At 46.8% G+C, this 26,941-nt stretch overlaps 1 protein-coding gene across 2 annotated transcripts in view; it reads left to right on the top strand.

The window, feature by feature from the left end:
* The first annotated feature begins 922 nt into the window (after nucleotides 1-922).
* LOC140425144 (spermatogenesis-associated protein 7 homolog) overlaps nucleotides 923-26,941 on the top strand; it is a 378,775-nt gene continuing 352,756 nt past the window's right edge. The window contains exons 1-2 of one of the 2 annotated variants that reach the window (XM_072509078.1): nucleotides 923-1,032; nucleotides 22,230-22,304. In XM_072509078.1, the coding sequence (XP_072365179.1) occupies nucleotides 1,014-1,032; nucleotides 22,230-22,304 (94 nt within the window). In that variant the 5' untranslated portion in view covers nucleotides 923-1,013. Of the gene's footprint in view, nucleotides 1,123-22,229; nucleotides 22,305-26,941 lie in introns of both variants that reach the window. The other variant, XM_072509088.1, reaches the window with a different exon arrangement.

Genomic DNA, 26,941 nt, shown 5'->3' with positions numbered 1-26,941 from the left:
TAGACGGGCAGCATGGTCGGTGCATTCTTGGAGTGCCGAAGGGCCTGGTCCTGTGCTGTACTTTTCTTTGTTTTTTGTTCTAATTTTGATGTAGCTGCCACACATTCAGTCCACATATTCCAATTGCTGCTGAGGCAATCGATCCTCTCATCTGACATCCCTCTGCACCCCCACAGTCATAATGCTTGATGCCTCTATGAGTGCCACTTTGCAGTGAGTAGACACAGAACGCAGGGCATCGTTCATCTTCCCACACTGGAGTCAGAAATCTGGCTGCAAGCTCGGAGTCCATTCAAAGAGGCTTGCAGTGAGTGAATACCCGCCCAGATACCCTCCGTAAAGGGGGTTCACTTTTGCCACAAGACTTGCCTTGCTCCTGGCGCTTGCATATCTAATGAGCTGATCAGCTACATCCCCAACCAGAAATCGCTCTCCCCTCCCAATTTATATATGGGAGATTGCACCCCCTAATTTCCGTGTGTGAACTGGGTTTCTGCCATACACAATCCCGACAAAGTAGCAAAGGTGCATTGGTCCAATGACACTCTGCTCAGTCTCTGTCACTCGCTCCAGTTCCCATCGTCCACAGATAGTGAGGGCTGGGTGGATGTGTGTGAAGTGAAACATTGCCGCCTTGACTTGATAGAATACACGATTCAGTGCATGGTGGAAGATTCTGCCTACTTAATCCGTAAGTAACAAAACAAAGCCTTTGAGTGAATATTTGCAGAATTTGCACATTGTCCTCGCCCTCTGCGCCTAGTAACCAGACAATCAATGGCAACTGGCTGTTGGCATGGCAATGATATAGCTCCTCAGCCTGACAGAGCGAACCTCATTAGAATTCCCGCCCATAGGACTCTCTGATTGGCGCGTGAGCGTCTAACGTCACTCGCGCAACATAATACCTGCAGCTGATTGGCTACTGCCGCTGTCCATCATGGGTCTGGTTGCACCGCAGTGCCAGCTGAAACAGTTCCTTCATTTGACAAAAAAAACCTTTCTGTGAGAAAATGATATCAACTAAAAAGGGTAAGAAAATCGACCTTTACAAGTCGTCGGGAAACGCGAATTAAATGACACCATTCTGCATAATAAAATGCACCGAGGGCGTTATTGCAGGTATTTTATAAATTACATTAAGGATTGGCAGGTGACAGCTCGTCTAACATTTCGTTTTCGCATCTAATACGTTTATAACGGAGCCGCAATTTCCGGGCTTTCACCATTTAATAAAAAACTGGATTTTTACAGCATCAATTCCTAAGCTTGGTTGAAATCATTTTCCAGCAGTACAACATGGTTTTGATCTATGTTGACCGATGTATGGTATCAGCCCAGTAACATTGTAATTGTTAATTGTCATGTAATAAAATAAATTCGAGGAGAAATTTCTTGAAAACGAAAGATTCTTTAAGTCCCACTGGAGTGTGTTATGTGGTATGAAGTAGGTCCAGTATATTCTGGTGCACCATGTTACTGTGGTAAAGCACCATTTATGTGTACAGCACTGTCTGACAGGCCATTGCGTCTGTACCAGCTCTCTGCTAAAATAATTAAAAAGTGATTCCTTTTTCCAGATGTGTCATATCTTTCCAGATGTGTCATATCTTTCTCGGCTTCACATGTTACACTCTGGCAAATGTTTTCATATCCTAGCAAACCCCAATGTAAATGTTTTTAACCTCTCTTAATGACAGTTTTAAATTGATGACCCCTCTCAACAAGACTCCTCAAACAATACTCTGCAACTGTACCCCCCCCCCCCCCCACACACACACACTTGTGTCTTCATGAAGTCATTTACAATCTTCCTTCCTGTTTGCTAAACATTTTGTGATTTCAACATTTTGAGATTGTGTTCCATGCACAAGTCCAGGAGGATGAAAGTGGACCTTGCACTGCCCCTGAGGTACACGACAGAGCAATATCTATTTACCCCAAACTTCGTATTATTTCTGACCACAGTGGTAACCATTTTGAAGGTGGTAAGTGTGTAGAAACAGACAAATTCTAGGTGATGCTTGAACAGGCCTTGCTGCTTCATTTAAATGTACCAAATGTCTTCTGGAATCCAAATCATGGCAGCTATTTTGGGGGGCAGGATTTCATTGGCGGACACCTCTGCTTCAGCTTTCTTGCCATATCACTTCTCCACCACACAAAAGCGGACAGTTTTCTCATGGAAACCTTAGGCCTGTATTTAAACTAAGACAGTGAGCATCATTTAGGCTGATCATCAAACAAATCTATTTAATTAAATCATTTTAGTTCAGAAATATGTCTTGGAAGTCATATTAGCAAGTTTAACTTATTTTAAATAAAACTCTTGCACACCTATTGCATGTGAATGCTGGGATAGTGACATGATATAATGGCATATTGATTTCCATCATTAAATAAATATTATCATTACATAAAACAACGGTGATTAATTTCTAAAGTGATACTCTTGATCATCTGCCATATCTTGGCAGAAGTGCTCCAGGTGCCACAGAAAAAGTCAGTTATGAGAATTTGACCTTTTGGGATAGTACTTTGTGCTACCAGCTTTACCATGATTTAATAGATAGAAAATTGTGGGAAGCACAGTGTGCCAAGGCGAGCTTCCCACAGGTTTGTTTGCACATTCATAAAATGGATCAATTTATCTGTTCAAATCCCAAGAATGTTTGACACAAAAGGGAAAATAAATCTGTCAATGCTAACTGCTCCTTTCCGTGTGGTTTGTTATTCAGTTTCACACTAAAATCATACAAGAAACCTAACTTTGACTGGGATTACCACAATTTCCCTGCAATTCAAAATTATTTTAATTTTGTTTGTAGGATTGAATCCCCTTTAAGGTAGTTAAGTGTTCAATAAAAACAATCTGTCTTGGTTGCAGTGTGCATTCTTTCATGAACTTGTGTACATTTGTATTTAACTTTGCATGATTGCACGGATTTAATGCCCTGTTGATACATTCAGCCCTTTCCAGGAAAGCAGTTCCTCTTCCGTTCTGGGAATATGTTTCATCTTCGTCTCACTGACAAACCCTCACAAACAAAATCTGTAAAGATAAAATGGGAGTCAATACTTAATGGAAAACAAATAACGTTCTTAATTCTTTTTAAATATCGGTATAGTTTACAAGTTAATTTGTAATTTTAAATTCCCTTACCATGGTAAGGTTAGTGTATTCATTGGCAAATTAGAACAACAATATAGTACAGTGTGATAAGGTGAAAATAAAATTGCAAGGCGTGTGACCTGACTGACATACTTTTAAACAGATGGTGCTGAATTCCATGAGCACTGTTCAGGTGCCTTTAATGAGCCAATTGGAGAGATGATGTGCAGGTTTCCTGTGCCTTCCGGACTTTCTCCCTGTATTAAATTGTGCAATGAGTAATAGGCACACCGTTCTCCACTTTTTAATTTTCCCCAGTTTTATATGTATTTCAACTTATGCCACTGGCATCACATGACAAAACTCTTTTGTTTCGTTCAATTAAATGTACTGGGCTGCATCTACCAATTGTAATTCAACTTCTTATGGGTGGCACATTGGTAGGCACTGCTGCTTCATAGTACGAGAGACCCAGGTTCAATTCTGGCCTTGGGTCATTGTGTGTTTCTCCTCGTGTTTGCATGGGTTTCCTCCGGGTGCTCCGCTTTCCTCTCTCAATCTAAAGATGTGCAGGTCAGATGGATTGGCCAAGGTAAGGTGCTCTCTTCACTTTCGACGGCGGCCATAAACTGAGCGGTTGCCCGAAAGGTGGCTCTCTCCTAGGAACTTCTCACTAGACCTTTTTAACCGGTCAAATGGGCACCAAAAGTATGAAAAAGTTCCCCAACTTCACCCCCACTTACTGCCCAACCGATTGAGATACCAACGAGTCAGCAGGCAGGTTGCAAGACCAGCAAGAGCAAAGAAAGGAAGTCTCCAACCCAAGAACAAGTGGACATGTGTGATGATCCAGACCTGAGCATGGCAGACCCAACAGAGTTGCCAACGCCCACCCATTGACATTGGAGAAGCTGATGGAGTTTATTTCTGCGGATCTCCAGAAACACAGAGAGACGATAAAAGAGGACTTCGGCAGTAGAAGCCGTGCTGGTCCCCATAAAGGAAGCAATGGACAGAGCAGAGCGAAGACTGGAGGTCCAAGAGGTGACGGTGTGGGACCTGGAGAAATTGGACACCGACCTGATGGGGCAAATAACCTCACTCAAAGCCATGGTGGCAAGGTTGGTAACAGCCCTGAAGGCGCTGAAGGGGAAGATGGATGACTAGGACAACAGAACCTTCTAATTGGCGGGCTACTGGAGGGCGCAGAAGGTAGGAACCCGACAAAATATGTTTTGAGGATGCTTGGAAAACTGGTCGGGGAGGAGGGCTTCGCCAAGCACCAGAGGAGGACTGGGACCATAGGTCACTCTGTCAAAAACCCAAGTCGGGGGAACCACCACGAGCAATAATAGTGAAGCCCCACAAGTTCCAGGACAAGAAACGGGTTCTGAGGAAACCCCAGCATGCAGGGGCACATCCATGAGGTAAGTATGGCTGACCCCACAGGAGGTGGGGGGGGGGGGGGAGAACAGAAACCCCACATCAGAATAGTCACCTGGAGCGTGAGGAACCTAATGGATCAGTGAAGATATCCAGAGTCTTCGCCTATCTCAAAAGGTTGAAGGTCGAGGTGCTCTGTCTTCAGGAAACACGTATAAAAGAGAAGGACCCACTGCAACTAAGGAAAAGCTGGATGGAACAGACATTTCAGGCAATCTTTGAAATAAGGGCGAGGGGGTAGCCATATGTTTAACAAGCCTTTACAGTGACGAACAAGGCAACGGACTTAGGGAGACGATATGTAGTGGTTAGCGTGATCCTAGAAGGCGTCCTGGTGGAACTTGTAAATATTAACGCCCAAACTGGGACGCCGCCGAGTTCATTAAAAAGACCATGACTGAGGTCCCCGACTTCCACTCACACCAACTAATCACGGGGTGGTGGGGGGGAAGAGCGTCTTCAACTGTGTGCAGGACCCAAAGGCAGACAAGTGTAGTCCCAGATCACGGGAAAAATCAGGAATGGCAAGCAAACTAAACACTTTCAGGGAGCAGATGGGGGATGGGGGTTTATGGAGGTTCAACCACCCGAGGGGAGAAGGTGTTCTCCTTCTCCCATGTCTACAAAACCTACTCCACCATAGACTTCTTTGTAGTGGGTAAATCGGTGCTTCCAGGGGAATACTCCGCAAAATAGTAATCTTGGACCATGAGCCATAAGGACATAAGACATAGGAGCAGAATTAGACCACTCGGCCCATCGAGTCTGCTCCGCCATTCAATCATGGCTGATATTTTCTCATCCCCACTCTCCTGCCTTCTCCCCATAACCCCTGATACCCCTTATTAATCAAGAACCTATCTATCTCTGTCTTTAAGACACTCAGTGATTTGGCCTCCACATCCTTCTGCAGCAAAGAGTTCCACAAATTCACCACCCTCTGGTTGAAGAAATTCCTCCTCATCTCTGTTTTAAAGGATCGTCCCTTTAGTCTGAGATGGTGTCCTCTGGTTCTAGTTTTTCCTACAAGTGGAAACATCCTCTCCACGTCCACTCTTTCCAGGCCTCGCAGTATCATGTAAATTTCAATATGATCCCCCCTCATCCTTCGAAACTCCGAGTACAGACCCAGGGTCCTCAACCGTTCCTCATACGACAAGTTCTTCATTCCAGGGATCATTCTTGTGAACCTCCTCTGGACCCTTTCCAAGGCCAGCACATCCCTCCTTAGATACGGGACCCAAAACTGCTCACAATACTCCAAATGGGGTCTGCCCAGAGCCTTGTACAACCTCAGAAGTACATCCCTGGTCTTGTACTCTAGCCCTCCTGACATGAATGCTAACATTGCATTTGCCTTCTTAACTGCCGACTGAACCTGCACATTAACCTTAAGAGAATCGTGAACAAGGACTTCCAAGTCCCTTTGTGCTTCTAACTTCCTGAGCATTTCCCCATTTAGAAAATAGTCTAAATTCCTCCTTCCAAAGTGCATAACCTCACACTTTTCCACATTGTATTTCATTTGCCACTTCATTGCCCCTCTCCAAGCTTGTCCAAATCCTTCTGCAGTCCCTTTGCTTCCTCAATACTACCTGTCCCTCTACAGATCTTTGTATCATCTGCAAACTGAGCAACAGTGCCTTCAGTTCCTTCTTCCAGATCATTAATGTATATTGTGAAAAGTTGTGGTCCCAGCACAGACCACTGAGGCTCACCACGAGTCACCGGCTGCCATCCTGAAAAAGACCCCTTTATCCCCACTTGCTGCCTTCTGCCAGTCAGCCAATCCTCTATCCATGCCAGGATCTTGCCCTTAACACCATGGGCTTTTAACTTATTTAACAGTCTCCTATTCGGCACCTGGTCACAGGCCTTCTAGAAATCTAAATAAATCACGTCCACTGATTCTCCTTTTTCTAACTTCCTTGTTACCCCCTCAAAGAACTCTAACAGATTTGTCAGACACGACCTCCCTTTGACAAAGCTGTGCTGACTCAGTTCCATTTTACCATGCACTTCCAAGTACTTTGCGATCTCATCTTTAATAACAGACTCTAAAATCTTACCAATGTGCCAAGTCAGGCTAACCGGCCTATAATTTCCCATCTTCTGCCTCCCTCCCTTCTTAAACAGTGATGTTACATTATTGCTTTTTTAGTTCTCTGGGACCCTTCCTGCCTCCAGTAATTCCTGAAAGATCATCACCAATACCTCCACAATTTCCTCAGCTATCTCTTTTAGGACCCTGGGGTGTAGTCCATCCGGTCCAGGTGTCTTATCCACCTTCAGACCTTTCAGTTTCCCCAGAACCTTCTCCTTAGTAATGGTCACTGCACTCACCTCTGCCCCCTGGTTCTCCTGGAGCTCTGGCATCCCACTGGTATCTTCCACCGTGAAGACTGATACAAAGTAACTATTCAGTTCATCTACCATTTCTTTGTTTCCTATTATTACTTCTCCAGCCACATTTTCCAGTGGTCCAATGTCTATTTTGTCTCTCTCTTACCTTTTATATATTGAAAAAGACTCCTATCTTCCTATCTTCCTTTATATTACTAGCTAGCTTGCACTCATACTTCATCTTTCCCCCCTTATTGCTTTTTTAGTTGTCCTCTGCTCGCTTTTAAAAGCTTCCCATTCCTCTGGTTTCCCACTAATCCTCGCCACTTTGTATGCTTTTTCTTTAGCTTTTATGCTGTCCTTGACATCCATCATCAGCCATGGATGCCTTGTCCTCCCCTTAGCATGTTTCCTCCTCCTTGGGATGAATTTCTGTTGTGCCTCCATAATAACCCCCAAAATCTCCTGCCATTGCTGTTCCACTGTCTTCCCTGCTAGGCTTCTTTTCCAATCAACTCTGGCCAGCTCCTCCCTCACGTCTTTGGACATGAGGTTGGGGACGGGCCGGGCCGGGCCCAGTGCCTCGCATGGAGGCTGGACACAGCCTCTCTCGCCTACAAGGTGTTCTGTGAAAAAATATCACAAGCCATCAATGGGTATGTAACTTTCAACCAAAATAGGGAGGTCTCACCTTCCTCATTCTGGGAGGCACTGAAGGCAGCACTAAGGGGGGAAATAGTTCGCTTATTGAGCCCTCGGGGACAAGAAGGAAAAGGCAGCCAGGCAACAGCTGATCGTCTCCATATTGGACGTGGATTGGCAGATCTCCACGGCCCCGATCGTGCAGCGGCTGGTGGAGAGGAAAAAGCTACCATTGGAATTTGACCTGTTCCCCATGGCGAAAGCAGTGAACCAGTTCTGCGAGACATGGCAACCTTTTATGAGCACGGGGGCAAGGCCAGTTGCCTGCTGGCACACCAGCTGAGGAAGCACGTGGACACAAGAGAGATAGGACAGGAATGGTAGGTTAGGGTGGCATGTGGCACAGTGGTTAGCACTGGAACTGCGGCGCATGAGGACCTGGGTTGGAATCCTGGCCCTGGGTCACTGTCCGTGTGGAGTTTGCACATTCTCCCCATGCCTGCATGGGTTTCACCCCCAGAACTCAAAGATGTGCAGGTTAGGTGGATTGGCCATGCTAAATTGCCCCTTAATTGGAAAAAAAATAATTGTGTACTCTAAATTTATTTTTAAAAAGGAATGGTAGGTTGCTCGCAGTGCCTGATGAGATCAACGGGCCTTCGGAGCTTTCTACCGGCGATGACCAGCTAAGCCGCATGTTTCGGCAGCTCCAGCTCCAACGGACCTTCGGGCTCTTTTAAGAGCCCCAACGGGAAATTTTCGCGTGACGAAACCCGGTGTGGGGTGAGTGAATAGGGAGTCCCCCCCCCCCAACGAAAGAGGAAAACATCGGCGGCGGCGGCTGCAGCGCGAGAAATCCTCGACGGTAGGGACAGAAAGGAAGAAGAAACAAGATGACGGCGGAGAAAGCCCAGGCGACATGGGGGCCCGATCAAGACGAATTCCTAAGACGGTGTGTGGAGCTACTAAAGAAGGAGGTGCTGACCCCGATGCTACAGGCAATTGAGGGGCTTAAGGAGGCACAAAGGACCCAGGAGACAGAGCTCCGCGTGGTGGAGCAGAAGGTGACGGATAATGAGGACGAGATCCTGGGCCTGGCGGTCAAAGCACAGACACACGAGGCGCTCCACAAAAAGTGCATTGAAAGGATTGAGGTCCTAGAAAACAGAGCACGAAGGAAGAACCTTTGGATTCTGGGTCTCCCTGAGGGAGTGGAAGGAGCGGACTGCGGGGCTTATGTGAGCACGATGCTAAGTTCGCTGATGGGAGCTGAGGCCCCTTCGGGCCCCTTAGAAGTGGAGGGGGCTCATCGGATCCCGGCGAGGAGACCAAAAGCGGGAGAACCACCTAGGGCGACAATCGTGCGATTTCACCACTTTAAAGATAGAGAAGTGGTTCTGAGATGGGCCAAAAAGGTACGGAGTAGCAGATGGGAGAATGCAGTGGTACGGGTGTACCAGGATTGGAGTGCGGAGGTGGCGAGAAGGAGGGCGAGTTTTAACCGAGCCAAGGAGGTGTTACACAAGAAGAAGGTGAAGTTCGGGATGCTGCAGCCGGCACGACTATGGGTCACGTACCAGGAGAGACATCACTATTTTGAAACGGCGGAAGAAGCATGGACCTTTATTACAGATGAGAAATTGGATCGGAGCTGAGGGACTGATATTGCAGGGAAATGTTACTGTCGATGTAAATTGGGAAGGGGGGGAGACACTAAGAAATGTGGGCGCCGGTGGGGGGGGAAAGAAGGGACATAGGCGGATGATGAGGAATGGGAGTGGGATGGGAAAGGGAGCTGCGCCACAAGAGGCGGGTCAGCTATAGAGATGTTCCCGCGCCAGAAAGATAATGGCGGGAAGATAGGCGCAAGGTAGATGGGAGTTCCCCACACGGGGGGGTCAAGGAGTGAGCAGGAGTAGCCGGGGTCAGTTGAAGTCAGCTGACTTGCGGAAGTAATATGGGGGGAGCAATCATGCTAGAGGGGGATCTAGCGGGGAGGGGGGGGGGGAGGGGGAGGGGGGGATAACTGGGTTGCTGCTGCGGAAATCAAAGAGGAACTGGCTAAAGAATGGGTGGTCGGGGCTGGAATGCGTCACCTGGGGATCGAGTGGGAGCGCGGAAGCGGGACGTGGGACTGGCCTAGAGAAGGTGATGGCTAGTCGACACGGGAAGGGGGCAGGTAGCCCCCTAGTGAGGCTGATCACGTGGAACGTGAGAGGCCTAAATGGACCGATTAAAAGGGCCCGAGTGCTCGCGCACTTGAAAGGACTAAGGGCAGACGTGGTTATGCTCCAGGAGACGCACCTGAAGGTGGCGGACCAAGTTAGGTTAAGGAAAGGATGGGTGGGACAGGTGTTTCATTCAGGGCTAGATGCAAAGAATAGAGGGGTGGCCATACTGGTGGGGAAACGGGTAGCATTCGAAGCAAGGAGCATTGTAGCAGATAGTGGAGGCAGATACGTAATGGTGAGTGGCAGGCTGGAGGGAATGGAGGTTTTGTTGGGTAACGTATATGCCCCGAATTGGGACGATGCGGGATTTATGAGGCGGATGTTGGGACGTATACCGGACCTGGAGGTAGGAAACTTGATATTGGGAGGAGACTTCAACACAGTGCTGGACCCAGGGTTAGATAGATCCAGATCTAAGACCGGAAGAAGGCCGGCAGCGGCCAAGGTGCTTAAGGGGTTTATGGACCAAATGGGGGGAGTGGATCCATGGCGATTTCTTAGACCGAGGGCCAGGGAGTTCTCCTTCTTCTCCTATGTTCATAAAGTGTACTCCCGGATAGATTTTTTTGTTTTGGGAAGGTCGTTGATCTCGAGGGTGGAAGAAGCTGAGTATTCAGCCATAGCTATTTTGGATCATGCTCCACATTGGGTGGCCTGGAATTGGGAGAGGAGAGGGAACAGCGAGCACTCTGGTGATTAGATGTGGGATTGTTGGCGGATGAGGGAGTTTGTGGAAGAGTGCGGGGATGTATCGAGAGGTACCTGGAGGCCAATGACGACGGGGAGGTCCGAGTGGGAGTGGTATGGGAAGCAGTAAAAGCGGTGGTCAGAGGAGAGCTGATCTCCATCAGGGCCCACAAAGGGAAAACAGAGGCCAAGGAAAGGGAAAGACTACTGGGGGAGATCTTAAGGGTGGACAGGGAATTTGCGGAGACCCCGGAGGAGGGACTGTACAGGGAGAGACGACGTCTGACCACCAGGAGGGCGGAGGTGCAGTGGAGGAAGGCACAGGGGGTGAGGTATGAGTATGGGGAAAAAGCTAGTCGCCTGTTGGCTCATCAGTTGCGAAAGAGGACAGCGGCGAGGGAGATGGGGGGAATTAGAGACGAAAAGGGAGCTACGGTGCGGAGAGCAGGGAAGATAAACGAGGTGTTTAAGACCTTCTACGAAGGACTGTATAGGTCCCAACCCCCGGAGGGAAAAGAGGAGTTGCGGCAGTTCCTGGATCAAGTGAGGTTCCCGAGGGTGGAGGAGCAGGAGATGGAAGGCCTGGGGGCACTAATTGGGGTGGACGAGGTTATTAAGGGGCTGGGGAATATGCAGGCAGGGAAGGCTCCGGGACCAGATGGGTTCCCGGTGGAATTTTATAGAAAATATGTGGACCTGCTGGCCCCGCTGCTGGTGAGGACTTTTAACGAGGCCAGGGAAGGAGGGACTCTACCCCCGACAATGTCGGAGGCGACGATATCGCTCATTTTGATGCGGGATAAAGATCCGCTGCAGTGCGTGTCCTATAGACCTATCTCACTACTGAATGTGGACGCCAAATTGCTGGCAAAGGTGCTGGCATTGAGGATAGAGGACTGTGTCCCGGGGGTGGTGCACGAAGACCAGACAGGGTTTGTAAAGGGGAGACAACTAAATGTCAACGTGCGACGGCTATTAGGGGTGATAATGATGCCCCCAGTAGAGAAGGAGGCAGAGATAGTGGTGGCAATGGATGCAGAGAAGGCATTTGACAGGGTGGAGTGGGAGTACTTATGGGAGGTGCGAAGGAGGTTCGGGTTCGGGAACGGGTTTATTAGCTGGGTCATACTTCTTTATGGGGCCCCAACGGCAAGTGTGGTCACGGGTCGGCAAAGATCGGAGTATTTCCGACTATACAGGGGAACAAAGCAGGGATGCCCGCTATCTCCAATACTGTTCGCGTTGGAAATTGAACCACTGGCCATGGCGCTGAGAGACTCCAGGAAATGGAGAGGGGTGATTAGAGGGGGAGAGGAACACCGAGTGTCACTATACGCGGATGACTTACTACTGTATGTGACGGACCCAGTGGGGGGGATGACAGAGGTCATGCAGATATTGAGGGAGTTCAGAGATTTCTCGGGATATAGGCTTAACATGGGGAAGAGTGAACTTTTCGTGATACACCCTGGGGATCAGAGTAGAGGGATAGAAGGCCTGCCTCTAAGGAAAGTGGAAAGAAACTTCCGATACCTGGGGATTCAGATCGCCAGGAGTTGGGGAACCTTGCACAGACTTAATCTGACACGATTGGTAGAACAAATGGAAGAGGACTTCAAGAGGTGGGACATGCAGCCACTGTCATTGGCGGGCAGAGTGCAGGCAATTAAGATGATGGTCCTCCCGAGGTTCCTATTTGTGTTCCAATGTCTCCCTATACTAATTACTAAGGCCTTTTTTTAAAAAATAGACAGGAGCATCACGAGCTTCGTGTGGGCAGGGAAAGTCCCGAGGGTAAGGAGGGGGACTGGCGCTGCTGAATTTGGGCGACTACTATTGGGCCGCCAATGTGGCGATGATCCGTAAGTGGATGATGGAGGGAGAGGGAGCGGCGTGGAAAAGACTGGAGAGAAAGTCCTGTAAAGGGACGAGTCTAGAGGCGTTGGTGACGGCGCCACTACCGCTCTCACCAAAAACATTTACCACAAACCCAGTGGTGGCGGCAACATTAAATATCTGGGGACAATGGAGGCGACAGAGAGGTGTGCTAGGAGCCCTGGTGGGGTCCCCAATCAGGAACAACCATAGGTTTGCCCCAGGGAAGATGGATGGAGGATTCCAGAGCTGGCACCAGTTGGGAATTAGGAGGGTGGGAGATTTATTTATAGATGGGACGTTTGCGAGCTTGGGAGCGTTGGAGGAAAAGTATAAGCTGCCCCGGGGAAACTTTTTTAGGTATATGCAGGTGAGGGCGTTCACAAGACAACAGGTGAGGGAATTTCCATTGCTCCCGACACAGGGGATCCAGGATAGAATGCTCTCAGGGGTGTGGGTCGGGGAGGGCAAGGTGTCAGATATATACCGAGAGATGAGAGAAGAGGGGGAGGAGCTGGTGGGCGAACTAAAAGGAAAGTGGGAGGAGATAGAGGAGGGTATGTGGGCTGATGCCCTAAGCAGGGTAAATTCCTCTTCATCGTGCGCCAGGCTTAGCCTGATTCAATTTAAGGTGCTACATAGAGCACACATAACGGGAGAAAGGTTGAGCAGGTTCTTCGGAGTGGAGAACAAGTGTGGGAGGTGCGGCGGAAGCCCGGCAAACCACACACATATGTTTTGGTCGTGCCCGGCACTGGAGGGGTATTGGAGGGGAGTGACGGGAGTGATCTCGAAGGTGGTGAAGGTCCGGGTCAAACCATGCTGGGGGCTAGCTTTATTTGGAGTTGCGGATGAGCCGGGAGTGCAGGAGGCAAAAGAGGCCGACGTTGTGGCCTTTGCGTCCCTCGTAGCCCGGCGTAGGATTTTACTCATGTGGAAGGAAGCGAAACCCCCCGGACTGGAGGCCTGGATAAACGATATGGCGGGGTTCATAAAACTGGAGCAGATGAAGTTTGCGCTGAGAGGATCGGCTCAAGGGTTCACCAGGCGGTGGCAGCCATTCCTCGACTACCTAGGGGAACGTTAGAGGGAAGATAGATGACCAGCAGCAGTAACCCAGGGGGGACGGGGGGGGGGGGGGGGGGGGGAAGTTTTATTTAATGTTAAATGATTAGTTTACCATGTTGGTTAGTTACTTGTTATTAGACTGTGGTTACTATGTTACATGTACTGCTAAATTTTCTTTTTCTTATGTTTGATGTGGAAGGGGAAAAAATTGTGATCGAAAAATTTTCAATAAAATATATTTAAAAAAAAAAAGAAAAGAGGCAGGGACTAGAAGCATCATGGAATAGGTCATGGAGTGCATTAACTTCATGCAGTCAGTGAAGGTGCTAGGACCGGATGGGAGTCCACTGTTCTTCTATAAGAGGTTCACGGCATCTCTGGCCTCTCACCTACTGGAGATGTTCAACGGCTCACGCCCAAAGGGGGAATCCTGCCTCCCACACTGGCACTCAATATCATTCACACCTAAAAAGGTCAAGGACCCAATGGAATGTGGATCATACAGACCCATTTTGCTCCTGAGCAATGATGCCGGAGAATTGCTTACGAGAAGTAATCACAGAAGGTCAGAATTGGGTTGTAAAGGGTAGACAGCTAACTGCGAGCATCAGACGCCTGCTGAATGTGAACATGACCCACCTGGGGAAGAGTCACCGATCATCTCCTTGGACGCAGAGAAGCCCTTTGACAGAGTCAAATGGAGGCACCTCATGGAGGTACTGGAACAGTTTGATTTTGGGGCAGGGTTCACCTCGTGTGTGAAACTGCTATGTAGTGCTCCCATGGTGAGTGCACGGATGAACACCACCAGCTCTGGCTCCTTCCGGCTGCATAGAGTCATGAGGCAAGAATGCCCGTTGTCCAAAATGCTGTTCACCCTGGTAATCAATCCACTGGCTAATGCTCTCAGATCATAGGTTGGGGTAGAGAGATAACCAGAGGGGAGACAGAGAGCACAGAGTCACTCTATGCGAAACATCTACTCCTCTACGTCTGAAACCCCCTAGACAGCTTGGGAAAGATAATGGAACTCCTGAACGAGTTCGGAGCCTTCTCAGGATGCAAACTTAACCTGAGCAAGAACAAAATCTTCCCAGAAAACCCCCAAGGGGAGGAGTAGATCTGGGAGTGCTTCCAAACCAAGTTCCAATACCTGGGGATCCAGATAGCCCACAACTGGGCATGACTCCAGAAGTGGAAGCTGTCTGGCCTAGTGGAGCAGGTAAAGATAGACCTGTGGAGGTGGAACTTCCTCCCGCTCTCCCTGGAGGGAAGAATACAGGCAATAAAAATGAACGTGTTGCTGCCAAGGTTCCTCTTCCTATGTAGGAAGTTCATACCCAAAGACTTTTTCAACATGGTAAATAAGTTAACCATGGCGTTTGTTTGGGCTGGAAATAAACCCAGGATCGACAAAAGCGATTTACAAAGAAGGCAGAGCATGGGATGGCTGGGAGAGCCAGAGGCAGAATGGATGCAGATGGAAGTGAACTCCTGTACTGGAACTTTCTGAGCACTGGTCACCGCCCCACTCATTTCCCCCCCCAGCCAAGTACCCGAGGAGCCCGGTGATGGTGACCACGCTAAGGACGCAGAACCTGTTCAGGCACCATTTCCAACTTGGTGACCTATGTCAGCCTCCATCTGCAGAAACCATAGATTCAGCCTGGCGAAAATAGATGCCACCTACAAAACGTAGAGAAAGGATGAAGGGGTGCTGGCGCTAAAGGATCTGTACATTGACGGTAGAATAGCAACCCTGGGGAACTAACCAAGAAGCTCCAGATCCCGAAAGGGAATGAGATCCGATACTTATAACTGTGGGATTTCCTCCGCAAGGAGACTACAATCTTTACCCCAGTTACCCAGATACACCCTACTGGAAAGACTTGGTGTCGGGCGAGTTAGGGGGGGATGGTAAATTTGCCGCCATGTATGGACGAAGAGGTAAGTGCACCGTTGGACAAGACACAAGAAAGATGGGAGGAGGAACTGGGCATAAAGATGGGGGGAGGACTCTGGATCAAGGCACTGCAAAGGGTGAACTCCTCCTCCTCATGCGCAGGGCTGAGTCTAATGCAGTTAAAGGTGATGCACAGATCGCACCTGACCAGAACATGCATGAGTGGGTTCTTCCCAGCGGTGGAGGATAAATGCGAGTAGTGCCACAGAGGTCTGGCCAACAAAACGTTTTTGGGTTTTGCGCCAACTTTTTCTGAGTCCATTTCCAAGGTCGTGGCCATGAGAGTTGAGCCATGCCTTTTAATGGCAGTCTTCGTGGTGTCAGAGCAGACCGACCTCTCCAGGGAGACGGGCCGACGTCTTGGCCTTCGCCTCCCTGATTGCCTGGTGGAGACTCCTGTGGGAGGTCGGCAGCGCCACCCAAGGCTGCGGACTGACTGTCCGACCTAGCGGAATTTCTGAAACTGGAGAAAATAAAATTCGTCATCAGGGGGTCGGATGAAAGCTTCCACTACACATGGAGGCAATTTACCAGCCTCTTTGAGGACCTGTTTGTGACCAGCAACTAGTGGGTGGAGGGGGAAGCAAGGGGGGTGAACTGAAGAGGGGAACAGAGAGAGTGAAGGAGGTAGCACCCAAAACACAGGGAAAGCGATGAATAAATACTACAACGGAGGTGCTGGGGCCCACGAGCGGCACTACACACCCCAAAAGAAGGGCAGGTTCTCCAGACGAGGCCTCAGCACCCTTTTTTGTTTCTTTAAACCACAAAGTTACCATGCCGGGCACGATCCACTAATATACACCACACTGGCTAAACGTATTGCACAAGTGTATGGTTTAACTGGATAGTGTCTAGAATGAGTTAAAAGATGCATTATACTTTTTTCTGTTACCTTTGCTACCTGTGTTATGTTTTTACTTTTATTATTGCTTCTGCGTTGTTGTTTTTCTCTTGACAGATACAATTTTATAGTCGGAATATGTGATTAAGTCTGTCTGTCACAAAATGAAAATCTTTCAATAAAAACTTTTTAAAAGGTAGAGTGCTCTTTCAGAGGATTGGTGCAGACTTAATGGGCCGAATGGCCTCCTTCTGCGCTGTAGGAATTCTATTGTTCTATGGTTCACAATACTGTCGGGCTGAATCCTTGAAGTTGGTTCACCTCATGTGATTGATTGTCAGCCAAAATATATGTATTCCAAAGCCTCAATAAAGTAGATGGAGAAGTTAAACAAAGTGGCATTGAAGCTAATCAGGATTCAGAGTAAGGATGATGTACCCTCTCGTGAAACAGCTGGATATTTTCATTAAAACAGAAAGCTCGCCCACATTTACATGTTCATTATTGCCAGAACATTTTAACCCAGTTCTATCAACATGTTTCCAAAATAGAATATTAAAATTTTAATAAAATTTATTTCAAGCATTGTCACTGATGAGCATTGAGTTGAGGATGAGTGCTGGTTATTATGGAATCATACAATACAAGAGGAGGCTATTGTGCCCATCACATCTTTCCAACCCTTCAAAAGACCTTCCTAATCGATCCTGCTCCCCTACTTTATCCCTTACTGTCATGCAAATGATTCATTTTCAGGTATTTAGCCCATTTCCTTTTGGAAGTATTATTGAATTTGCTTTCTTCAGCCATGATCATAGAGTGGCACGGTGGCACAATAGTTATCACTGCTGCCTTAATGCCAGGGACCCAGGTTCAATTCTGGTTTTGGGTGACTGTCTGAAAATTTTTGGTTCTCCCTGTGTCTATGTGGGTTTCCTCTGGGTGTTCTGGTTTCCTCCCACAGTCCAAAGATGTGCAGGTTGGGTGGGGTTACAGGGATACAGTGGAAGAGTGGGCCTAGTTGGGGAGTTCTTTCAAAGGGTCAGTGCAGACTTGATGGACCAAATGGCCTCCTTCTGCCCTGTAGGCATTCTATGGAACAGCGGAACATGCTCAAGCCCTCCTCCTAAGTCCAATGTTCCTTATGGGACAGCATCAGGGCAACATGTTGCAGAAATAGAAAATCAAATCTTTCCTTGGGTTGTTTTAAAACTAACTTAGATCTGTGCCCTCTGGCTTCAGGCCATTCTCCCAGTAGTTGGTCTTGAAATAACACATTAGGTTCTGTCATGATTGTTCAAACAGTTAATATTCAAAACTTGACTTGAATAACCATTCTGAATTTCGAACGGAAAAGGATTGCAGAAAATTCCAGAATAATGACATTTACAGTACGAGGAGACCAGTATTACATCTTCAACTTGAGCAATCTGCTCTAACCCCCTTTTATATTCTTTCTTTTCAAATGTTAATTTAGTTCCGTATTAAGTGATATCATAATGTCTGCCTTCATAACCACTTGTGGCAAAGCAATTTATGTTCTAATAATCCTCTTCCTTCATTCAGACCTTTGTTAAATCTAGCGAACATCCCCACTTCAGATGTTATGATGGAGGAAAGATAATTGATGAAGCAACTGATAATGGTTGGGCCTAGGAGACTACTCTGAACAATGCCTGCATCAATCGCCTGGGAATGAGATGACTGACCTCTAATAACTGCAACCATCGTCTTTTGTGCTCGGTATGACTCCAACCAGTGGAGTTAGACCTTTGTTAAATCTAAGCTTGATTATTTCCATGATCTTGCGGCCTGTCCCATGTCTTCAATCCTCTATAGGTTTGAACTCCTCCAAAACCCGGTGCCTAGATCCTAACTTGCACCAAGTCCAACTCACCCATCACCCTTGTGCTCCCAACAGTTGGTTCCTGGTCCAGCAATGCCTCCACTGAAAAATTCTCATCTTTATTTTCCGACCTCTCCATTGCCTCTCCCCCTCTAGATGCCATGCCCTCAGGGGCCATTGGCAACCATGGACCTCTAGGTGTTGGTTCATGATTATCCCTGGCAAGGTACTGCAGTGGTTTGCCATTGCCACCTGCATGTTCTGGCTAACCAGAAAACCCTCCCACTCTTATCACCTGCAATAGGCAAGCTGGAAGGGATTTCAGGTTGATAACCAACCTCTTTGGCAATGCCAAGAATGCACCTTCTGTGACCGTCAAGATCAGATCAATGACAACTTTTGGAATTCCCTGCAATGGGCTCTCCATTGTGGGCTGGAATATCACACAGGCTGACAAGATACAAAAAGGCAATTTTTATTTTGGAACTGGCCTCTACGTTTATTTATAGCAACAAACCTTCTTGGCTCTCCTTTCAGCTCAAGCTATTGGTATGCATGGGTTAAATGTAACTTGGTGAAGGGCAGCATGGTGGCACAGTGGTTAGCCTGCTGCCTTACGACGCCGAGGTCCCAGGTTCAATCCCGGTTCTGGGTCACTGTCCGTGTGGAGTTTGCATGTTCGCCCTGTGTTTCCGTGGGTTTTGCCCCCTCAGCCCAAAGATGTGCAGGGTAGGTGGATTGGCCACGCTAAATTGCCCCTTAATTGCAAAAATATGAATTGGGCACTCTAAATTTTTTTTTTTAATGAAACTTGGTGTATTTAAGACCTCCAGCCATCTTACCATATAAATCTTTTGTCCTATGTATAGGATATTTATCTACTTTAGCCGCCCTGTTCACCATCATCAAGGGCAGCACGGTAGCATAGTGGTTAGAACTATGTCTTCACAGCAGCAGGGTCCCAGGTTCGATTCCCAGCTTGGGTCACTGTCTGTGTGGAGTCTGCATGAGTTTCCTCCGGGTGCTCCGGTTTCCTCCCACAAGTCCTGAAAGATGTGCTGTTAGGTAATTTGGACATTCTGAATTCTCCCTCTGTGTCCCCAAACAGGCGGAGAAAAACCTCCACTGGTTGGAGTCATACCGAGCACAAAAGAAGATGGTTGCAGTTATTAGAGGTCAGTCATCTCATTCCCAGGAGATTGATGCATGGATTGTTCAGAGTAGTCTCCTAGGCCCAACCATTATCAGTTGCTTCATCAATTATCTTTCCTCCATCATAACGTCTGAAGTGGGGATGTTCGTTGATGATTGTGCAATGTTCAGCACCATTTGTGACTCCTCAGATCCTGAAACAGACTGTATCCATATGCAGCAAAATGTGGACAACATTCAGGCACAGGCTGACAAGTGGCAAGTAACATTTTGTGCCACATAAATGCCAGACAATGACCAACTCCAACAAGAGACTCCAGCCACCTCCCCATGACATTTAACAGAATTACCATTGCTGAATTTCCCACTATCAACATCCGAGGCATTACCATTGATCAGAAACTTAACTAGACCAGCTATTTAAATACTGTGGCTATCAGAACAGCTCAGAGGCTGGGAATTCTTCAGCAAGTAACTCGCCTATGATTTCCCAAAGCCTGTCTACCATTTACGAGGCACAAGTTAGGAGCGTGATGGAATACTCTTCATTTACCCAGTCGAACAGTTCCAACAATACTCCAGAAGCTTGACATCATCCAGGACAAAGCACCTCACTTGATTGGTACTCCAGTGGCATATAGAACCAGTGTGCACCATCTGTAAGAAGTATGGCAGCAAGATCCCTTCAGCAGCATCTTCCAAAACCGCAACCTCTACCATCTACAAGGACAGCAGAGGCATGGGAACACCACCACCGGCAAATTCCCCTCCAAGACACACAGCATCCTGTCATAACAATATCGCCATTCCTTCACTGTCGCTGTGTCAAGATCTTCCTAACAGTACTGTGGGTGGATCTACACCGCATGGACTGCAGTGGTTTGAGAAGGCAGCCCATCACCACCACCTTGAGGGCAATTATCGATGAGCAACAAATGCTGCCCTAGCAAACGATGCCCACATCCTGTGAAATAATTTAAAAAAAAAAAAAAAAGTTGGCAAAACCTCTGCATCCCCTCTCTTCACGATGACCTGCCCTTTGGTACATGCCAATCAGCGATGGAAGTCCTGCATACTAAAATTTGCCAGAGAGGTCAGCAGATGTTTTGGGTGGCAGCACCATCGGGGAGATGGTGGCTGCATGCTGGAATGACACCCACTTTGAGGCCTAGGCCACAAGTGAGTGATGACGAGAGGGGATCACCGGGTGGGGGTCGCAGAGTATGGGGTAAACAAACAGTAAATAAACGGAGCCCCTTCCCCGATTCCTCTTCGCAATGCTAGGTCCCTCAGTCAGGCACTGAGTGACTTTAAACAAGGACCGCTACCCCATCCCCAATCCAAGAGCCACTAAACAAATGCAGTCGTGTTTTCTTGCTGTGCACACCTGGCACTGGGTTAATACCAGCAGTGGCAGGTTGAGTGGCATTAATTGCAATTAGTGGCAGAGCAGCAAGGCCACTTAATGCCACAAATTTAGTTGAGGTGGAGGGATCCCCATCCATTACCTTCCCAACCAATTAAATGACCCCACCACCAAGCATGCCAATAGGGAGGACACAAGATTCCCCCCTCCATAGCTCCTGAACCCTTCCCTAAATCTCTCTACCTCTCTTTACTCCACTAAACCATTAAATCTTAACCTTAATACCTACCTTTCTGATCAATGTTTTGTTCACCTGCGCCAATATCTCATGGCTTCTTGTTAAATTTTGATTAACGCTTCTCTGCATTAACTATGTTCTGTATAAATAAGACTTGTGTGAAAAAATTACTTCTAAAGGTTTTCCCTTTATTCCTCTGGTGATAATTACGACTGAACTTAATTGTTATACTATGTATAAATGAGCTGTAGTGAACATCACAATAGCATGGAAACTAAAGGAGTGATTCCATCACCAGCGTTCCCAACCTGGAGCAGCAATGGCAGGCAGCATATCCTTGAAATTGTATGATAGATCTCAGGAATACCTAATCCTGTATCGTTGTCGAGTTGAAATGACAAAATAGAAGAAATCTAATTGAAGTTGAAGTATGTCAGAGTAAATTACAGTTCATACTTATTATTAAATTACTGTACTGCTCCGGGAAAATCAGAAAACCGCTGTGAAACCGGTCAACCAGTGAATTGCTCCATATCTGCAATTGATTGGTAAAAGTTTCACATCCTTGCAGCATTGTTCAGTGTAAATGGTATGATTGGTACAGATCGCCACTTTGTTCCAAAAAAGGTAAAAAGTTGCTTTGACCGAGTAACTTGTAAAAATCAATATTTGTATTAGCTTTTTCAAAATGTTTTATATAATTTGCATTACATATATTTAACTAACTAACATTTAACAATCCCTCCCTCAACCCAAAAACAATTCATTCACGAACTACACCCCCCCCCCCTTCTAGCTGCTGATTGAGGTTAATTACTTAAAGTGAGATATGAACGGGCACTATATTTTATGAAACCCTTCCTCATTCCCTCTTAAACTAAATTTAACCTTTTCTACGCTTAGAAACTCCATTAAGTCTCCCAGCCATATTGAGGCAGGGTGGAGAAACTGACCTCCAACCCAATAAGATCCGCCTCCTCGCCACCAGCGAGGCAACGCCTAACATCTGCCCCCGGCTCCCACCAGTGCAGGAGGGGGCCGGCCAATCATGTGCACATGTTTTGGTGATGCCTAAAACTGAGGACGTTCTGGAGCACCTTCTTTAGCACCATCTAGACAGTGTTACAGTTGGACCTCAAACCCAGTCCCCTAGGGGCCATATGCCGGATGTCGGCCTTGCTGGAGCTCCGTGCAGGGGCAGAAGTCTCACTTTGCCTCACTGGGGGCGAGGAGGTGAATCCTATTAAACAAGTAACTTGGCAACTTGAATATTTTCAGAAAGTGTGGAAACTGAGTGTGGAAACATACTTAGGAGTGTATTTTTTTTCCTTTCTCAGCAGATGCTTGGACTGCTGAGCTTGAATGTAAAACATTTGCTTGTCGCTGATTGTACTCATTCTTGTTTCCTCTGCTGCTTAGGACTCCAATCAGCCATGATTCCTAAGTATTCCCTGATGGGACCATTTAAGGGACATATGTGCACAAAGAGCAGCCGTAAGTATCAGAATGTTATACGGCTTTGGTACTCGGGAAACTGACTTCACATAATATCAAGTTATCCCTCGAACACATTCTTATTTTCCTATCAATTCTTAAATTTATTCAACATCTGTGCTCCAAGTACTAGAAACCTTGGATGAGAAATTGGTCCTTGCTGTGTCCCTTTTCTAACCAGGAATCTTTAGTGGTTGCTGTGACTAAGCTGTAACGATTAACAAAATAGTAATTAAACTTGATGAGCAGGAGAACTCTACCCAGCTCCACAGGATTTCCAAAGGCTGCTGCCAGCCCATCATCGATTATCATAGAATTTACAGTGCAGAAGGAGGCCATTCAGCCCATCGAGTCTGCACCGGCTCTTGGAAAGAGCACCAATAGCACCCTACCCAAGGTCAGCACCTCCACCCTATCCCCATAATCCAGTAACCCCTCCCAACACTAAGGGCAATTTTGGACACTAAGGGCAATTTATCATGGCCAATCCACCTAACCTGCACATCTTTGGACTGTGGGAGGAAACCGGAGCACCCGGAGGAAACCCACGCACACACGGGGAGAACGTGCAGACTCCGCACAGACAGTGACCCAAGCCAGATTCGAACCTGGGACCCTGGAGCTGTGAAGCAATTGTGCAATCCACAATGCTACCGTGCTGCCGCATCATCGTCACCTCCTCCTGTTGTCATCTCCGTCTCGCCAAATCTCCCAAAAACTTCCACCAAGGGATTTATTGGAGATCCACTGCCCGTCAGGTACCCAGCCTGAAACTCCCCCTTGACAAATGTACAATCTGCCTTCGGAAGCATGTTTGGCAATAGCAAATTATTGAAATGAGGCCCAGGGCCAAATTTCAAGTTAGCATGGAGGTATCTGGTGATTAGGAAATAGCAGGCAATGATGCCTGATTTTCCATCCATTTAATTTACAGAAGGCCTGTAAATGAACCAACAGTGGTACAGCCTGAATTGGGTGGAAGACTGATTGTGCAAATCGGTATTCTATGTTGGTTAAAGGACATAAGTGGCATTTTTCAGATACAATGGATGGAAAGTATGCTCCGTCCATTTGTTCCAAACCTAACCAGTGATCTGTAAAGAGGCTACTCCGAAAACAGCTCAGTAGTATTTTACTTGAATTTTTGCAGAGTGAAAGGCACCAAAGTGTCCTCCTAAGGCCCACAAATAAACTTAGCCATTGCTGGGTATTTGAAGCCTCCCTTGGATCAGGCCATTCCCCAAATGCACCTTGGCTGGTTCAGCATGGGAGCTGGCTGACTTCCTGCCTTACCACTAATGGTAAACTGCAGTGGATTGCTTACTTAGCGCTTGGAGCTCGGTGGAAGCAGTCAGATAATGCCTGAAATGAGAATGGTTTGGACCTCCTGAAGCCAGCAATGGGAACGTGGCACAAAGACTCTTCTTATCTGGTTTGGGTGGAAGTTGAAGATCGGACCTGGTATTTCAATTACAGAGAACAAAATGGGAAAAAAAGATTTTCTCAAAATATTTTGTTCCCGATTGCTTATTATAACTTGATTCCTTACATTAATTCTCTGTAGTGTCTCATTGTTCGTTTTTGTTTTTGTGTTATTGTCTGACTTGATTTGTATATTTAAGTTCAGATGTGCTGACGTTTTGCTTTGAGTCAGTTTACATAATGTGATAACATAAGAACTAGGAGCAGGAGTAGGCCATCTGGCCCTTCGAGCCTGCTCCGCCATTCAATGAGATCATGGCTGATCTTTTGTGGACTCAGCTCCACTTTCCCCCCCGAACACCGTAACGCCTTTATTCCTTTACTCTTCAAGAATCTATCTATCTTTATCTTGAAGGCATTTAATGAAGGAGTCTCAACTGCTTCACTGGGCAGGGAATTCCATAGATTCACAACCCTTTGGGTGAAGACGTTCCTCCTAAGCTCAATCCTAAATCTACTTCCCCTTATTTTGAGGCTATGCCGCCTAGTTCTGCTTTCACCCACTATTTGAAACAACCTCCCCGCATCGATCCTATCTACTCCCTTCATAATTTTACATGTTTTTAAAAGATCCCCCCGCATCTTTCTAAATTCCAATGAGTACAGTCCAGCCTACTCAACCTCTCCTCATACTCCAACCCTTTCAACTCTGGGATTAACCTAGTGAATCTCCTCTGCACACCCTCCAGCGACAGTATGTCCTTTCTCAGGTAATGAGACCAAAAGTGAACACAATATTCCAGGTGTGGCCTCACTAACACCTTATACAATTGCAGCATAACCTTCCTAGTCTTAAACTCCATCCCTCTACCAATGAAGGACAAAACTCCATTTGCCTTCTTTATCACCTGTAAACCAACTTTTTGCAACTCATGCACTAGGACACCCAGGTCCCTCTGCACAGCAGCATGTTGTAATATTTTATCATTTAAATAATAATCCCTTTTTCTGTTATTCCTACCAAAATGGATAACCTCACATTTGTCAACATTGTATTCCATCTGCCTGACCCTAGCCCATTCACTTAAACTATCCAAATCCCTCTGCAGACTTCCTGTATCCTCTGCACTATTTGCTTTATCACTCATCTTTAGTGTCGTCTGCAAACTTGGATACATTGCACTTGGTCCCCAACTCCAAATCATCTATGCAAATTACGAACAATTGTGGGCCCAACACTGATCCCTGAGGGACACCACTAGCTACTGATTGCCAACCAGAGGAACACCCATTAATCTCCACTCTTTGCTTTCTATTAATTAACCAATCCTCTATCCGTGCTACTACTTTACCCTTAACGCCATGCATCATTATCTTATGCATAATAATAATAATAATCGCTTATTGTCACAAGTAGGCTTCAATGAAGTTACTGTGAAAAGCCCCTAGTCGCCACATTCCAGCACCTGTTCGGAGAGGCCGGTACGGGAATTGAACCCGTGCTGCTGGCATTGTTCTGCATTGCATGCCAGCTATTTAGCCCACTGTGCTAAACCAGCCCCTGAGGTTACAGAAGGTTACAGCAACCTTTTGTGTGATACCTTGTCAAAAGCTTTCTGGAAATCCAGATATACCACATCCATTAGCTCCCTGTTATCTACCGCACACGTAATGTCCTCAAAAAATTCCACTAAATTAGTTAGGCACGACCTGCCCTTTATGAACCCATGCTGCATCTGTCCAATGGGACAATTTCCATCCAGATGCCTTGCTATTTCTTCCTTGATGATAGATTCCAGCATCTTCCCTACTACCGAAGTTAAGCTAACTGGCCTATAATTACCCGCTTTCTGCCTACCTCCTTTTTTAAACAGTGGTGTCACGTTTGCTAATTTCCAATCCGCCGGGACCACTCAAGAATCTAGCAAATTTTGATAAATTATCACGAGTGCATTTGCAATTTTCCTAGCCATCTCTTTTAGTACTTTGGGATGCATTCCTTTAGGGCCAGGAGACCTGTTTACCTTTAGCCCCATTAGCTTGCCCATCACTGCCACCTTAATGATAACAATCGTCTCAAGGTCCTCATCTGTCATAACCTCATTTCTATTAGTCACTGGCATGTTATTTGTGTCTTCCACTGTGAAGACTGACCCAAAAAACCTGTTCAGTTCCTCAGCCATTTCTCCCATTATTAAATCTCCCTTCTCATCCTCTAAAGGACCAATATTTACCTTAGCCACTCTTTTTGTTTTATATATTTGTAGAAACCTTTACTATCTGCTTTTATATTCTGAGCAAGTTTACTCTCATAATCTATCTTACTCTCCTTTATAGCCTTTTTAGTAGCTTTCTGTTGCCCACTAAAGATGTCCCAATCCTCTAGTCTCCCACTACTCTTTTCCACTTTGTATGCTTTTTCCTTCAATTTGATACTCTCCCTTATTTCCTTCGGTCGATTTTCCATCTTTCTACTGTCCTTCCTTTTTGTTGGTATAAACGTTTGCTGAGCACTGTGAAAAATCGCTTGGAAGGTTCTCCACTGTTCCTCAACTGTTTCACCATAAAGTCTTTGCTCCCAGTCTACCTTAGCCAGCTCTTCTCTCATCCCATTGTAATCTCCTTTGTTTAAGCACAAACCACTAGTGTTTGATTTTACCTTCTCACCCTCCGTCTGTATTTTAAATTCCAGCATATTGTGATTGCGCCTTCTGAGAGGATCCCTAACTATGAGATCATTAATCAATCCTGTCTCATTACACAGGACCAGAAGTGATGTGTTAGGCAGGTAGGTTCGATGTGGGCTACACTCGATGCAGGGAAGCTAGAAACAGACGTCTAACACTGGAGAAGATCCAACACTGTTTTATTCAACGATAGAACTGATATACATATTCAGCTGTGGGTCGACACTATACTGAACTGACTGGAGACCTTTTAGTAGCCTGACCAGACTTACTAGCTACCGCATGGTGTTTGCACTCCCTAGCTCGTGGACTCTGACTGTCTCAGTGGCTGGGTCCAGAGAGAGCAGGAAACCTAGTGCCCTCTGGCTTTATAGTGGTAGTGTCCTGTCTGGTGATTGGCTGCACTGTGTTGTGTGCTTACTGGTCATCCTGTGTGTCAATCACTGCCTGTCTGCTTCTCATTATATACATGAGTGGATATTATGACAAGATCTAGGATCGCTTGTTCCCTCATAGGTTCCATTACAT

The sequence above is a fragment of the Scyliorhinus torazame genome, chromosome 1 (genome assembly GCF_047496885.1).
Source record: "Scyliorhinus torazame isolate Kashiwa2021f chromosome 1, sScyTor2.1, whole genome shotgun sequence".
In the NCBI taxonomy this organism is placed as follows: domain Eukaryota; kingdom Metazoa; phylum Chordata; class Chondrichthyes; order Carcharhiniformes; family Scyliorhinidae; genus Scyliorhinus; species Scyliorhinus torazame.
This window is presented reverse-complemented; position numbering and strand designations above follow the sequence as displayed.